Raw genomic sequence first — 17673 nt, forward strand, 5'->3', positions numbered from 1 at the left:
ATGGTACCTTGACTGTAAGAGTATATCCAGTGTTTCCACATTAAGTATACTGTTAGCCTTGGGGCTGATAGATCATGTTAAAGAAATGTTCTTTTTTATTCAGTATTTTCAACAAGAATGGGTATTGAATTTGTAAAATGTCTTTTCATCATCTTTGGCATGAACATACGATTTTTTCCCATGTAGATCTATTATGTTAAATGATATAATTGATTTTCTAATAGTGACTTTTTCATGATAAATTATAATAGATTTTTCATCTCTTTTGGGATCAGTTTTGATAGATTATATCTTCTAGTAAATTATCTATTTCGGGTGTTCAGATTTGTTTGCATAGGGTTGAGCAGAGTCGTCTTTTATGATTCTTTTGCTTTCCTGCCTTCTTACTCATATTTTCCTCTTATTTCATTTCATCTAAAATGCTGGAAAATATATCTTTGTTTTTCCATGAAAACAAAATAATAAAAGCAGCTCCATTGATGTAAAAAAGAAGTGATCTCGAACTTCTGAAAATAATAATCCTCCACATTTAATTCTGATTATCTTTCGCCAGCCCGAAATTTTTTGCTTCCTTGCTTTTATTTCTCACAATACTTGTAAATTTGTTTTCTAATGAACATTTGAATAAAAGTCTAGATAATAGTCCTTGTGCTTTCTTCTCCCCTACCTGACACTTACAAGGTGGAGCAGTGTCTTTAGTGGTCATCTTAACTGCAGAAAAACAAATTGAGAGGTTTGCATGCTCTCAATAAAGTGAAAGATTGGGAGGTTTTCCCCATTTCATGGTGTGTGGCAGCTGTAATGTGATCACACAAGTTTCAAATTTTAAAAAAAAGTTTTAAAGATGTATTTGGTATGCAATTCTTGTAATTGAAAACAAAAGACATTCCAAAGTAAATTTACAACTTCACAAATTTTGTATGACTTCACAAGTTTTGGATTAGGGAGGGATGGCTGCAGCATCCTAAAACAATATAAGTTTGGGTATTCTTCCATGAAACATCGTATTTTTTCCATAAAATTAGATTATTTCTAGAGCAGAAAAAACTTTAATGATTGGGATTCTGGAGTTGGGGGAAAAAAAAAGATGATTAAAGGTTTAGTTCTTCATCTGAAGAGTCGATTTTTTTATTTCTGTAATAAAGAGGACTTTTGGCAGTCTCTGCTCATCTTGCGCATCTGGCTCTTTTTGTGATTGTGTAAGGTTATAACTTCTGTGTCTCAATAAACTTGTGTGTGTCCATTTTTTTCTCTGTTACTACCTTTTCTCTTATTTTGTTTTATTATTTTGATGTAAAATTACCTGTTAATTTTATTTGAAATGAGAAATTTTAAGGCTCACATTATTCAAATTCTGTCAGATCCCTACCTCTGTCATATGGTTTATAATGTGCTGGGTATTTTCAGACCTGCTTATTAATAAGATGTAAAACAAAATAATGATCACTCCTGTGGATTTTTCCTTTATTTTTGAGATGTCTCCTATGGCTGCATTACTTCTTTACCCCTTGTCCATTGGTCAGAGGAGGTGTCTTAACTATAGGTGAACACTATATCTTACTGAAGAGGTTATGTTACATGTATATTTTCATAATATAACTTACATTTACATAGTACTTTTATTTTTTAGCCTACCTTTTGTTATTAATCCTAATAATATCGCTGTAAGTTATGTTAAAGCAGATTGTGAATGTTCATTTACAAATTGTGAAATGAATTAAAATGAAGGGGCAAAGATTAAATCATGACCAGGCCTGAAATTAACACACAAGACTCAATTTTTTTCAACCATAAAGACTTTGTAGGTGATCCCCGCCCGCAGGACTCCCCTTCCTCCTCACATGTCATCGGATTGTACCAGGTTTACTGTTGATTCTAGCCATTGTAGAACTAACTAGATCTAAGATAAGTCCCTTGATTTCCTTTGGTAGAGTCTTCTAATTGCTGAACTCCAATACTGTCATGACTAGCCAGTGTTACAGCCTGTCTGCCTTATTCTATGTAGTGGATTTCATATTATAGAGGCATGTTTTTAATGTCAAGATCTTTATTGCTTAAGTGCAAACTACTTAATACTTTTTAGCTATTAAATAATTAAGATAGGCAGGATTTTATTTATTCCAAAATGATTTGACCTAAACTAAAGAGAGAATGTGGATCTCCTGAATCTTACTTGGTTAATCTTAATATAACTCCTAGCATTCTATAATTCTTCCTAAGGTCCTCTTATTACCTGGCTATCTTTTGTATCTTCTTTGTCTCCCCTCTTCTTTCCTAGTCATAATGACTGCCAGACTCTGCTTCATTTCTCTTTGACAGTCTGTACTTCTCAGGTCATCCATTCTGTTTAGGTGTCTTTTGGCCTCAGTTTGAGCACAGCAGATCCCAAGACCACATATGCCATAGCATGGGCTATTATAGTCAACCTTTTGAATAAATGTGATTGAACTTTATGTTAGTAATTCTTATTTACCATCTTCCTATCAAAAAGGCTTAAAGTCTTCATTTAATGCTCTCCTTCATGTCCATTTTGTTAAATGATTGCCTTTTAATGAGATCTTAGAACTTCAGAACTGTTTCACTATGGAGGATGTGTAAGATTAGCCTTTTACCAAATGAAAAGTGTGAAATGGAATATGTAATCTCAGTCCATTCTGGCTCTAAAATTCTGTGACTATCAGATAAAATTCAGAAATAAAATAGTATTACTAATATACATAAATTTTTATCATAATTATATTTCCTAAGTTTTGCCTGTAAGAATGGGTAAAATATCTTTAAAACCTTGAAGAAAGTATTACTTGATAGAAAGTTTAATCCATCTGTGAGAAGACACATGTATTCAGGCACAACTAAAGTTCTCTCTTCTATTTTAATTTCATTTGTCTTAAACTGAGACTCCACTGTTTCATCCTCTTAGAAAGATGCTGCTACTTGAACAATATTGTTTGGAGACCAAAAACTAGCATATTAACACAATTCTTCTTAAACGTCTTAAAGAGTTTTGTTTCCTTTACCCCTTTCTTAAAAACGAGCAGCCACTAAATTTTTTAGTAGTGAATTTCAAAATCCTTTTTAACCTTATAGGTCCAAGGGTAGCCAAGGATGGCTGCAGCTTCATATGATCAGTTGTTAAAGCAAGTTGAGGCACTGAAGATGGAGAACTCAAATCTTCGACAAGAGCTAGAAGATAATTCCAATCATCTTACAAAACTGGAAACTGAGGCATCCAATATGAAGGTATCAAGACTGTGACTTTTAATTGTAGTTTATCCATTTTTATTCAGTATTCCCTCTTGTAAACTTGGGTAAGACACTTAAAAGTGTATTTTAAGCAATAATATGTAAACTCTTTCTTGCAAAAGTTAGCATTTATATTTTTAAATAAGATACATTGAATTCATTCAGTGAATCATATAAAGAAAATAAGTGTATAACTCCAATGGCTAGTTAGTTCTTAGCTCTTTTTAAGATTAAAGAGAAGAGACCAAATATAGCATCACTATACTGAGGCAGGTTTTCTGCATAGTTCATAGAAACTAGCCTCATGATTTTAGAATATATCTTGAATATTAAGTATAGACTTCCTCCCCAACTCCCTCAGATCTTGTCACCCCGTAAGTGCTGCAATGATAGGTGATCAAGAAAATCAGGATGCCCTACTGGGAAGAGCCATGAACTAAAAGTCAGTACGTGGTTCTATACCTGGCTTTGCCACAAACTGAGGTATATATGACCTCTGTATATTCTTTAGGACTTAAGTTGTCTTATTTGGTAAGTATAGGCGTCACACTAGTCTAGATGATGTCCATGGCATCTTCAAGCCCTAAAATTGGCTTGCCAAATAGTACTGAAAAGTTCTGATAACCTCCAAGAAAAGTTAGAAAATAGTGTGTAGTGGGGAAAATGTTCTGTTTTCAAAATAAATGAGGTTAAACTTTAGCCGTTTTAATTCCCAGTTGCTTAGGCAGATTCTCTTCTGACTGAATTTAATAACTTCATAGAATTGGACATCATCAACAAAAATGTTACTTCCACCGTGTGTGGTGGCTCAGGCCTGTAATCCCAGCTCTTAGTGAGGCTGAGGTAGCAGGATAGCTTGAGCCAAGAAGCTCGAGACCTGCCTGGGCGATATAACAAGACCCCATTCTCAAAAAATAAAAAAAGTTACTTCCTTTGTTAAAAAAAAAAACAAAAAAAAAAACTTCCTGCTTTTTGTTGTTTCTGCCTCTTGGCTATTTTAACATTTGAGTTCCTGGCCCAGTTCTTCCTGTCTGCTCACTACTCTTATTCCTTACTAATTTCCTATTCTATCCTAGTTTCTTTCCTGTGCATTTCAAGGTTTGCCTTATTCTCCAGACTTGTGTGTGTCACTGAGGTAACTGTTTCTGCTTCTCTTTTACCCTTTATATTCAGTATCATCCCAGCTCAACCTTTGCTCATGTGTCCTATTCTGTCTTTCCATCCCTCTATCAATCTTTTCTACTCTAATTACCCTCTTGTGTGGTAAAAACTGTCCCCAGCAATGACAGACATCCAAGATACCTACTTCCAAATCCCTTGGGAAATAAGTAGACTATAAACAAACATTTTGTTCTTTCCACAAACTATGGGTGACCTAAAAAGACTTGCATTAGTTGCCTAACAGGTTAAAAAAGAGTAGTTTGGTATTTTAACAGTGATCAACACATTACATTTCAAATCGTTATACTTGGCATGTATTTTTAAAAGTTTTGAAATACAGAATTAAAATATTCTTTCATCTACTTTAGTATGGTATATTTTGCAGAGAACTCCTCCTGGCACGCCTATTTAGATAGTACATGTCTGGTTTGTAGTATAGAACTCTGAGATCTCTTTTTTAAAGTTTCTGTTTAATTCCTTGAGCAAATTCAAAACTCATATTTGAAAGACAGTGTAACTTACCCTTAGATCCATCGCCACACTGAAGTGGAATGTTTCTCAGAGTGACAGTAGAAGTCACACCCTCAAATTTCTATAGTGGAATATCTAGTTGATCATTTATATGTGTAGTATAACACAAGTTGAGTATCTCTTACTCAAAATTGCTTCAGACCAGAAGTGTTTTGAATTTTGTATTTTTTCAGATTTTGAAATATTTGTATTACACTTTGTGAGCATCCCTGATTCAAAAATCCAAAATCTGAAATGCTCCATTGAGCATTTCCTTTGAGTGTCATGTTGGTGCTCAGAAAGCTCAAGACTTTGGAGCATTTCAGACTTCAAATTTTCGGATTTAGGATGCTCAACCTTACATACATCAGGAATAGTGGCACTTCAGATATACCTGAAACCAACCATAAATTTATTTTACTCAGCATGTACTTCAACAGACATCTTGTGAATCCATTCACGTATTTCCTTAGAATTGGACATGTGGTACCATAACAATTGCAGCCCTATAATGAAATTATATCTCTTTTTAAGGTTTTATGCTGTGAAACAGCATAAACCATGACCTGTTTATTTTGTCTTAGAATATTGTTTTGTGTAGACGCTTTTGAAACCATTGGCACTTCCTACGGTGGATTAAGATTAATCCAACACAGTGGTTATTTCCCCCAAAGTCACTTGCTAGACTTTGTAATACCTTATATAAACTCGAATCACGTTTCCTGGTCATTAATCTCTTTACCTCCAAAGTAAGCAAAAGGAGGCTGGGCATCGTGGCTCACACCTGTAATCCTAGTACTTTTGGAGGCCAAGCAGGAGGATTGTTTGAGCTCAGGAATTTGAGGCCAGCCTGGGCAACATGGCAAGACTCTGTTTCTACAAAAAAATACAAAAATTAGCCAGGTGTGGAGCACATCTGCGGTCCCAGCTACTTGGAAGGCTGAGGTGTGAGGATTGTACTCCAGCCTGGGCAAAAGAGCCAGACCCTGTCTGAGAAAAAGAAAACAACAGAACAAAACAAAACAAAAAAAACAGCAAAAAGTGTGTCTCCTCCAACCGGATTACTTAAAGTCTAAAATTTATGCAATAGTACCATCTAGTGGCAAAAGAGGACACTGCTTTGCTATTTGATTACATGTGTCTTTGTAGCAGCCAGGGAAATAACTGTTTAAGGGTTAGGGAAATGTGAACACTGTGTATTAAGGAAATATTTATTTTTAAGTATAATGATATTATTGTGTTTGTGTTTAGAAAGAATCCTTGTTTAAATATACATATTGAAATATTTACAAAGAAGTTGTATGATGTCTGAGCTTGATTTTCAAAATAAGTCTAGTGCAGAGGGGTAGAAATAGAGAAAGTGGATATGGGTGTAGATGAGACACAACTGACCATGAATTGATCATTGTTGATGTGGGGTATGAAGGTACATGGGGGTTTGTTACAATTTTCTGCACATATAGGTATATGTTTGAAATTTTTTGTAATGAAAATAAAATAGAGATTACATGGAATTTAGATGATATGAAATCGGATAAATGCAGAATTGCAGCCAATCTTAAAAAAAGTTGTGTGGTTTAGTTTTTACTCCAGGGCTAGAGCCCTCCCCCCAACTTTTTTTAGATGGAGTTTCGTTCTTGTCACCCAGGCTGGAGTGCAGTGGCACAATTTCAGCTCACTGCAGCCTCCACCTCCTGGGCTCAAGCGATTCTCCTGCCTCAGCCCCGGGAGTAGCTGGGATTACAGGTGCCTGCCACCATGCCCGGCTAATTTGTGTATTTTAGTAGAGGCAGAGTTTCACCATGTTGGCCTGGCTGGTCTCAAACTCCTGACCTCAGGTGATCCACCCGCCTCGGCCTCTCAAAGTACTGGAATTACAGGCATGAGCCACCATGCCCAGCATACCTAGAGCTGTTTAGTTGACTTTAAAATGCTGAGCATAGTAACAAGGTAAAGATAGCATTATAGAGATAAAAAGCTGAAAGGTGGCATGGTGTAGGAAGAATTATCTATAGGCAAATTATTAATCAAGCATTTACCTCTTTGTTGTAGTGTGACAAAATTTAATATTTATAAATTGGTCTATAAACTGTAAAACAATATACATGTAAAGTACATATTTTCAGAAAGTAAGAAAAAATAAAAATCGAGATCAGCATTTCAGACTGTATTTTGAAGATGTAATTATCAAGTGTACTTGTATCTGGTAATGAAAAGCATCTTTAACTATGATATACTGAAATAAATATAAGTGGGTCAAGTAGCAGCCTCTCTGAAATGACAGTGTTGCTCATAGATAAATATCACTGGTATAACCACAGCACATTTCATCTCTAATGAAAAATTTTCTTTCTTTTTTCTTTTTTTTTTTTTTTTTTGAGACCGAGTCATGCTCTGTCACCAGGCTGGAGTGCAGTGGCACGATCTTGGCGTTCTGCAACCTCTGCCTCCCGGATTCAAGCTAATCTCCTGCCTCAGCCTCCCTAGTAGCTGGGACTACAGGTGCACACCACCACGCCCAGCTAACTTTTGTATTTTTAGTAGAGATGGGGTTTCACCATGTTAGCCAGGATAGTCTCAATTTCTTGACCTCGTGATCCACCTGCCTCAGCCTCCCAAAGTGTTGGGATTACAGACGTAAGCCACTGTGCCCAGCCTAATGAATAAGTTTCTAATGTTTCTAAAATGTTAAAATTCTTTTAAGACAATATTATATGTGATTATATAATGTAATTAATCTTTTCAAACTGAGCTTCCAGAATTTTAAAATACAAATGAATATTCTCTCCTTCAAAATTACATATGTATTTAAAAGCTGCCATTTCTCAGATAACTTTTTGAAACTTTTTTTTTTTTGGAACTGCTTTGCAATTGTGTTCCATTTTCTTTTAAAAACTCTTCAAAATTAAGGGCCTCTTCTAGGTTGTATGCAGTATGCAGCCCCCAAGCAATATGTCCCACTCAAAAACTGGAAAACACTGGATAAAATACAAAAATCATAATTTTAAGGACATTGGAGGACTGTGGAATCATCAAGCCCTGTATTAACTATAATTCCTAAGAGGAAAGAACCCTTTCTAGATAAGCAGAGATTACTGGTAATTTTCTTCCCGGGGGATATTGATTCTGGGTACAGATTGAGATTCATCATTGGCACAAGCAGAAGGACTTCACTGGGAGAAAGAAACTCTTGAGGCCTTTCTGCAGGTATGAAAGAAAAAGAAAATGAAATTGTTGGCAGCCTCGACAAACATGAGGGCAGATGTAGAGATATTAGCATTTAGAAGAGCTCTAAATACATGGCTCATTTTTACCATGTGATATTGGCCAAGTCTTGTAGTACAGGAGACTTAGGATAGACTAGAAAGGCAGAATGTTAGCAGGCGAAGTCCTTCTAGAGGGAGAGACATGTTACTTTCGCACCACAGGTCTCCTCAAGTCATTTGCCAGATTTTGAATTTTGTAGAGCAGGAGATTAAAGACCTGAGTTTACAACCTCCAAGAGATAGAACATTTAAGGCTAGAGAGATAAGTGCTACCAGAGAATGAGGCTGAACTGGAAAGGCAAAGTGAAATATCCCATATTCCTGCAATGCTTAGGAAAGACCTATTAGAGGAAGACCTACCTAGTATATCTGGTTTTCCATTCAAGATAAAAGATTTTGATACTGTATAGGGTAAGAAGTTAACTGCTGAGGAGATGGAGACCTTTCATATTTCCTATCTGAATATAGAGGGACACACTCAAGGAACTGGGAAACCCAAACCAGTTGTGAACTTAAAATTGCAACTAGGTCCCAATCCATTTTTTTCCTTTTTTTTTTTTTTTTTTCCAAGATGGAGTCTCACTCTGTCGCCCAGTCTGGAGTGCAGTGGCGCAATCTTGGCTTACTGCAAACTCCGCCTTCTGGGTTCACGCCATTCTTCTGCCTCAGCCTCCCAAGTAGCTGGGACATCAGGCGCCTGCCACCACGCCTGGGTAATTTTTTGTATTTTTAGTAGAGACGGGGTTTCACTGTGTTAGCCAGGATGGTCTTGATCTCCTGACCTCGTGATCCACCCGCCTCAGCCTCCCAAAGTGCTGGGATTACAGGCGTGAGCCACTGCACCCAGAGGGTCCCAATCCATTTTTAGTTGCTAATTGGATTGAGGAGATCAGACCCCAACAATGGAAAAGGCAAACTCTCTAGGGGAAAATACTGTAAATCATCTAAAGTCTCTTTTTTTCTTGTATACACAGTTGGCATATAGTCAAACGTTATATGAAATGCAGAGAAACTGGAAGATTACTGATAATCAAGAGAACAAATAGGTAATAGGAGCAAATTCAAATGATCCAGATGTTGCAGTTAGTAGTCAAGGATTTTAACATAAGTATTATAAATGTCTTGAAAAAAAAAATGAGTGAACAGATAGAAAATTTTGACAAGAGAATTGGAGTCTATAATTAAAAGGAAGCAAATGGATAGTCTAGAACTGAAAAATGTATTTGAAATTAACATTGGATGGGCTTAACAGCAGGCTGAACAGTGAATTAGTGAACTAGTGAGAAGACAGAATTAGTGAACTTGAAAAAAATTAGTAGAAAATATTCCAACTGAAGCACAGAGAAAAAAATGGTAAAAACAAACAAAGAAAAAAGACAAAACAGTGGCTTCTAGAAGAAAACATAGGTAATAGCTTCCTATCCTGGGAGTAGGCAAAGATTTCTTAAACAGAATGCCAAAGCACCATAAATAGAAATAAATTTGATAGACTACATTAAAACTAAGAACTTTTGTTCATCAAAAGACTTCAGTGTGCTTCTAGAAGAAAACATAGGATAATCTTATATATGTGGCCTTGGGTGGGCAGAATTTCTTAGGACACACAAAAGACTAAACATAAAAATGTATAAGATAAACTTCATCAAAATTAAAAACCTATGCTTTTCAGAAGACTTCATTAAGAAAATGAAAAAGTAAGCGATAGAGGAGAAAATATTTGCAACACATATATCTGACCAAAAGCTCAGTTTAGAATATATAAATAATTCCTTCAGAATATATAAATAATTCCCACAAACCAGTAACAAAAAGACAATCCAGTTTTTAAAATGTGACCCAGGGACTTGAAAAGACAATTCAGAAAGAAAGATAAATGGCAGATAAGTCCATGAAAAGGGATTCAGCATCATTTGTCATCAGGGAAATGCAAAGACTATTTCACTCCTACTCAAATGACTGATGTTTAAATTAATAGCCTCCAGACTGGTAACAGCCCAAATGCCCCATTAAAGAGGAGAAAGGGTAGATACATTGGGCTGTATTTATACAGTGGACTACTACATACTATACAACATTTAAAAATAATGAACTGATAAGGCAACAGTATGGACAGATTTCACAGATACTATGTTGAACAAAAAACATGAGACACAGAGTCTTATATACTGTATGATTCCATTTATATGAAGGTCAAGAAGATGCCAAACTCTTCTGATAAAAAAGCCAGAATAGTGGTTACCTCTAGGAAATGAAAATTGGTAAAAGGAACTTGAGGGAACCCTCTGGGGTGCTAGAAATGTTCTGTATCTTCACCTAGATAGTGATTACATGGGTGTGAAAATCTAAGATTAGTGTATTTTACATATGTATGTTGTGCCTCAATAAAACAGGAAAAAAATTACTTGAGGTCAATTTTTATTGTGGAATAGCCATAAACTATTCATGGCAAACTAGTAAGTAATGTAGGTCATATTGGATGATATCGTCTTAAGGCAAAGTAACTGGATGTGACTGTAAATATATACAGATTTTGTTGATGAAGTTCATAACTCAAAGCACTTACAGATACAATGTAAGTAACACATCATTGGAGTAAATTAGTAGCTTTCCAAGGTGACTGCTTTGAGAATCTTTTTAAAAATTGTTTAACCTTAAATCTTATTTACCTGTATGATTATAGCTATCAATAGATTTCTAGCAATGTGTACATAAATTTTTAAAAATAGAATTTTATTACAAGTTGAGTGTATTCACTATTTTATTAAATTAGGAAATGTGGACAAAAAGAAATAATCAAAATCACCTATTTTTTAAAAAAAATTTAAATCCCATCACCAGAGGTAAAAGTAACCTTTGATAGTATATATATATTCTTTTCTCTATACATTTATGCAAACTTGCATTTGATGACATCATATTTTGCAGCATAATTTTTTTCTGTGTAATTTATTGTCATCTTACATCAGATTATGTATTTTACAGTTGCATAGTGTTCCATTGTATGTACAGCTAAAAAATGCTATGGCCTATTTAATACTTATTGTTGGACATCTGAATTTATATAGCTTTTTCATTTTTTTAATATTTTATTTTTTCTTTATTATTTCTTTTTTAAAAGACCATTAATGTAGCATTAGTTTTGAAAAAATTAGATGTATGTCCTATGATGTACCAAGGATTTTTTATTATGATTTTTAAACTTTTAAATCTTTGTAACTTTTCTAAAAACAAGTAGGATTTTTTGTTATACATATTGTTTAAAAAGTATGACACAACAAGTAAAAGAGAAATTGCTTATAATTTCAGTCTCCATAAAATAACGCTGTTAACATCTTAATGATTCTGTTTTCAGCATCAACATCCCCTGAAAACTTGTTCAAAATGCAGATTTTCAACCTCTACCCCAGGCTTACTGAATCAACAATCTATGTTTTAACAAGGTCTTCAGGTGATTCTGATCCATGGTGACGCTTGAGAACCACTACTATAGGCTTTGGAGAAGAATCTTAGAGACTTGATCAAAGCTGTGCTTTAAGAAGATTGCTCTGACAGCTCTGTGCGAGATTGAGCCACTTAGGAAATTATTTTCGTAGTTTAGGGAGGGTTAATAACAAGATAGTGACAGTAAGAATATGAAAGAGGTAGCTCTAAGAGAGATATTAGAGGTAGAATCACCGGAATTCCATAACTGGGAATGTGAAGGAGGAGGTGCTAAGGATTTACGCTGGAGGAGAAAGAGAAGGCTAATGCCATTTAACTGAGAGAATACAAGGCAAAGAACAAGCTTTATTGGGACAAAACGCCAGTTCAGTTCTGGACATTTAGATGTGTGGTGCCTATCATACAGATGTAAAGCGTCCATCAGTTGGTTGGAAAAGTGAATCTGAAGTTTGCAAGTAAGGTTAGGATTTGAGACATGTCATTGGAAATTAACTGCTCAAGGGTAGTTGTTGAATTGTGAGACTGGAAGCCTGAGAAATAGGGATAAGATTAAAAGGATTATTGAAGGACTAAAACAGTAGCAGTGGATAGAAAGAAAATTGAAATCCTGGAAAAATCACAGTAGTCTCCAGTGAGAGTTCTTAAGTGGAAGAGATGGTGCCCTGAAGTTTATAGTCGACATTTTGGTGGGCGTACTCACATTCAGTAAAGGAAGTTATCCCTGTGCAAATTTGTTTTCTAGTCCACAAATGTAAAACACTCTGGAATATTTTGAAAATAATACAGTCACCTTCATGCCCCCACATCTACTTACCCAAGCCTTTCAGACTCCAACGTGGCCTATTATTTGAAGGTCAGATACTAAGGCTATTTATTAACATAGGAAATTCTAGGGTTTGGGGGTGATTTCTTTTTGTTTTTTAGCTGGGGTCTTACTCTGTCACCCAGGATGGAGTGCAGTGGTGAGACTGTGGCTCACTACAGCCTCAAACTTCTGGGCTCAAGTGATCCTCCTGGCTCAGCTTCCCAAGTAGTTGGGACTACAGGCTTATGCCACCACTTACAGGTTTTTTTGTTTGTTTGTTTTTTGTTTTTAATTTTTTAGGGACAGTCTTGCTCTGTTGTCCAGGCTGGTCTCAAACTCCTGGACTCAAGTGACCCTCCTGCCTTAGCCTCCCAGAGCGTTGGGGTTACAGGCATGAGCCACCATGAATGCTTACAATGTCACTGTCAAGATAAATCAGTGAAACTGTCTTTGCTTCATTCACTAACTTTTTGATAGGTTTTCCTTTTAATGTGTTTACAGATTACTTTTCTTATAGGGGAACACTCCATTTAGATACAGAGTTGCAAGTGTTCAAATACTTTGTCTTGCATTTGGGAAACCTGATTGACCAAAGAACTATGCTAGGAGCTAGAATGGAATGCCTCAGTAAATGGAAAATAATATAAATTATTATTAAGTAGCATGCAATAAGAGCCAAAGTTCACAAATGTAATGGCAGAAAAACTGGTAGAAAAATGAAAGTTTCTAACATTCTTGGAGAAAAAATTATCAAGAAAGGGTTTACATGGGAAAGAAGAAAAGCATCAAAAGTCAAGAAGGAGTGAACATACAGTTATTTGAATATATGCTAATTGTAAATTAGTGTACTAGCAGAATATACTTAAACGTGGTATATTAAAAGCTTGAATGTTGAAGTTGTTAAATAGATTGTGTTAATTTGGTGTTTTTTATGGTCGTGTTGGTGCACACTTAAGAGACATGGATTCTAAACACATAAGTAGCTTTTGTAACTTGAGCAAGTCTCTGGGTCTCACTTGTTTTATCTTAAAAATGAGAATAATTCGCATCGTTGGTTTTTCTTTTAAGTTAGAAATAATGAATGTATCTTACGTGTGTTTGTAATACTGTGCATGGAGACTCCCCATACTCACCATTATCACAAAATATCACTATTATTATTTGGCCATGATTTATTTATTAATAATGAATAATAGGTTATATATATAAGGTGCATGTTTTCCGAGTGCTCTGAATTTTTTTCTCAGCGTACTTAAATGTCAAGAAATACAGAATTATGTCTTGAAGTTATTTAGAATTTCATGTTAATATATTGTGTTCTTTTTAACAGGAAGTACTTAAACAACTACAAGGAAGTATTGAAGATGAAGCTATGGCTTCTTCTGGACAGATTGATTTATTAGAGCGTCTTAAAGGTAGATTTTAAAAAGATGTTTTAAAATAATTTTTTAAGCTCAAATTGTCATCTTTAGATGTGTAGATCCAAGTATAGCTTCTCTCGATTTGGGTGTTGGTATCAGTTTTCTTGGTGTATTAGCTTTACCGTCAGGATGTAATTGTTAAAAGTACAAATAAATAAAAAATGTGTTTGTGTGTCATTTCTTCAGTTAAACATTTAACTGGCTTTGAATTAACTATTTTAAATCTCTTCCTTAAATAATTTTCAGCTCTTTTTAAAGCTTGTTGCTATTCTGCCAGTCACTAAATAGAACTTTAGTATTCTATATGCCATAGACTTGAGCCCACTGTCTCATTGGAAGAAGTATTGTCTTCTTCATTCAGTATAGAAATACTTTAACCTTTTCACATATGTAAGTTGATAAGTCGTTTTGAGCAGTTTTAAAAGGATATTTTTCTCATTTTGTTGCTTGAAAATTCTAATGTCAGAACAGAGAAAGTGCTTGATAATAATTGAAGCCAGACAGGGAAATTACTTTTGAATTCCAAAATATTATTTAGAGGAAGTCTAAGGAAGTACATTTAATCTAATTTTCCTTTAACATAGTCCTTATTTTTACTCTGACCCAAGTGGACTTTGCAGGGAAAGTCCTAAATAATTTTTTCAGTCATGTATATTTGTGGCTAAAATGTACACCTAATATTTCACTTTAAAATAATATAATAACATTAAGAATATTTTAGACCACTTAAAGCAATTGTTGTATAAAAACTTGTCTCTATTTTTTTTAGAGCTTAACTTAGATAGCAGTAATTTCCCTGGAGTAAAACTACGGTCAAAAATGTCCCTCCGTTCTTATGGAAGCCGGGAAGGATCTGTATCAAGCCGTTCTGGAGAGTGCAGTCCTGTTCCTATGGGTTCATTTCCAAGAAGAGGGTTTGTAAATGGAAGCAGAGAAAGTACTGGATATTTAGAAGAACTTGAGAAAGAGAGGTAACTTTTCTTCATATAGTAAACATTGCCTTGTACACTCCAGTTTATTGTTATTTTGTAATATAATATGTAAATTGTGAATTTATGGTAGGTGATAGCCAACACTTAGAGCGTTTTGCATTTTTAAACTCAAAGATAGAATGTTATTGATTGCACTTATATTAAATCTAAAAATGTAAACAAGGCCGTTTCCTGGGATTCCGAAGACCTATTTTGTCACTTAAATACTTTGTTTTTTTGTTCGTTTATTGGGGTTTATTTTGAGACAGGGTGTCACTGTGTCTCCCAGGCTGGAGTATAGTGGCATGATCTCAGCTCACTGCAACCTACACCTTCTGGGTTCGAGCGGTTCTTGTGCCTCAACCACCCAAGTAGCTGGAACTATAGACGCCTACCACCAGGCCTGGCTAATTTTTGTATTTTTGGTAGAGATGGAGTTTCTTCATGTTGACCAGGATGGTTGTCACTTAAATACTTTGACTACTCTGTACATTGAGTAATACACATAATTGTAATATTTATATGTAGTTAAAATAACTTGCCAGATACTTTGGCCCACACCTGTAATCCCAGCTACTCTGGAGGCTGAGGCGGTAGGATTGCTTGAGGCCAGGAGTTCAGGACCAGCCTGGGTGACATAGTAGGACGCTCTCGTTTTTTGTTTTGTTTTTTTTTTTTGAGATGCAGTTTCACTTGTTGCCCAGGCTGGAGTGCAATGACGCAATCTCGGCTCAGTGCAACCTCTGCCTCCCAGGTTCAAACGATTTTTCTGCCTCAGCCTCCCAAGTAGCTGGGATTGCAGGCATGTGCCACCACGCCTGGCTAATTTTGTATTTTGAGTAGAGACAGTGTTTCACCATCTTGGTCAGGCTAGTCTCAAAATCATGACCTCAGGTGATTCCCCCACCCCCAGCCTCGGCCTTCCAAAGTGCTTGGATTACAGACGTGAGCCGCTACGCTTGGCCAAGACTCTGTCTCTACTTTAAAAAAAAAAAAAAAGGTAGTAACTGGTTTTTATTGAATTTCTGATTATCTATTGAAGTATATTCAGTAACTACTAGATTCAGTAAAAGATGACTCTTTTCATTATGGAAGGCCCACTACAAGTGGCTACAAATGAAATATGTCTTTATTTTTTTAAATTTATAAATAATAATTGTACATTTCATGGGGTACATAGTGATGTTTCTGCACATACAATTTATTGCAATCAGATTAGCATATCTGTCATCTCAGACATTTATCATTTCTTTGTGTTGAGAACATTCACTATCTACCATCTAGCTATTTGCAGCTATGTAATATTGTTAACTATGCTCATTCTACAGTAGTATAGAACACTGGAACTTATTCCTTCTATCTAGCTGCAATTTTATATTCTTTAACAAATCTCTCTTTTTCTCTTCTTTCCCTCTGTGTTTCCTAGCCTCTGGTATTTACTTTTTACTTCTGTGGGATCAACAAAACATTTCTTTTCTCTTTTTTTTTTTTGAGACAGTCCTGCTCTGTCGCCCAAGCTAGAGTGCAGTGGCGCAATCTCGGCTCACTGCAACCTCCACCTCCTGGGTTCAAGCAATTCTCGTGCCTCAGCCTCCCGGGTAGCTGGAATTACAGGCACACCCCACCGTATCCGGCTAATTTTTGTATTTTTAGTAGAGACGGGGTTTCACCGTGTTGGCCAGGCTGGTCTCGAACTCCTGACCTCAGGTGATCTGCCTGCCTTGGCCTCCCAAAGTTTTGGGATTACAGGCATGAGCCACTGTGCCTGGCCAACAAAACATTTCTTAATGTATAAGTTTTAATACCTGAAAAAAAATTGCTTGATGTATGGAATGAGTTCTGATTTTTCACAGCTAGTGTATTAATTCTTCTCTTTCTAAAGTTAACATTATCTCGCTGCAGATACCAGACTATAGATCTTTATCAGGAACTTCGTCAAATGTTTTATGTCCCCTAAAAGATTCCTTAATGTACATATTAGGAAATATCTTTATTATCTTTGTATTTCTAAAAGTTCTATTAGACATTCAGAAAATGGTAAAATATATAAAACCTTCATATTGTCTCTGTGACCTTGGTCAAGTCATTAAATTTTTGTGCCATTTTCTTCTGTAAGATAAAGATATGGTTCTACTTTGTGGCATTGTCGTGATAATTGAATATTAGTATATAGGAAATACCCAGCATATCTCATTGAGAGGCAGAAGACCTTTTATTACTTTCTGTCTAGTTTCATATGTGCCCATTTATGAAAATAGGGATAATTATCTGGACCAGAAATGATGTTACACTGTCTTTTATTTCTTAAGTTTACGTAAGTCTCTGTTTCATACATTGATCCTAGACTATTGAAACACCATCCTGAAAAATAAGGAGTGAACTAGGGTCCATGATCTTCCATCTCTTTTTCCCCTTTGAGCTCTGTTAAGAGGCAAAGGGCATGCATACCAACCTTTCCTTACTTGCTTTCTTTTCCTTACTTTGCTTTATGTAGGCACAGTCCTGATTTTATTAGCAGAGAGAGGGAGTTTCAGAGAAAAATATTAATTTTTGAAATAGGTTTTACTGCAAATACTAGTAAACCTAACAAATGCAGCTGTAAGTGGTAAGGAATACTTGTAATAAAAATGTTCTTATTTTCTGTCTTGACATTATTTCTTGCCAGTCTTCTGGAGTTCTTTGCATCTAAATTTAGGAAAAGCTTATTTCTCTGTTCAAAGACTTGAATGCAGTGATCTCCATGTTTTATTTGTTATTTAATACCACTGTAAATAACTTTAAGCTAGTGTTCTGACTTAACTCCAAGTGGATAATACATTTCTTTTTAAAAATATTTAAAGGTGCTTTAGCCTTTT

At 35.4% G+C, this 17673-nt stretch overlaps 1 protein-coding gene across 19 annotated transcripts in view; it reads left to right on the forward strand.

The window, feature by feature from the left end:
- APC (APC regulator of WNT signaling pathway) overlaps positions 1–17673 on the forward strand; it is a 148335-nt gene that overhangs the window by 46001 nt on the left and 84661 nt on the right. For 11 of the 19 annotated variants that reach the window (XM_003899993.5, XM_031666392.1, XM_009208892.4 and 8 more), the window contains 2 exons: positions 13757–13841; positions 14617–14818. In XM_003899993.5, coding sequence (XP_003900042.2) covers positions 13757–13841; positions 14617–14818 — 287 coding nt within the window. Of the gene's footprint in view, positions 1–3087; positions 3241–13756; positions 13842–14616; positions 14819–17673 lie in introns of all 19 variants that reach the window. The other 8 variants (XM_017959777.2, XM_017959778.2, XM_017959774.2 and 5 more) reach the window with 1 other exon arrangement.

Source organism: Papio anubis, chromosome 5 (genome assembly GCF_008728515.1).
Source record: "Papio anubis isolate 15944 chromosome 5, Panubis1.0, whole genome shotgun sequence".
In the NCBI taxonomy this organism is placed as follows: domain Eukaryota; kingdom Metazoa; phylum Chordata; class Mammalia; order Primates; family Cercopithecidae; genus Papio; species Papio anubis.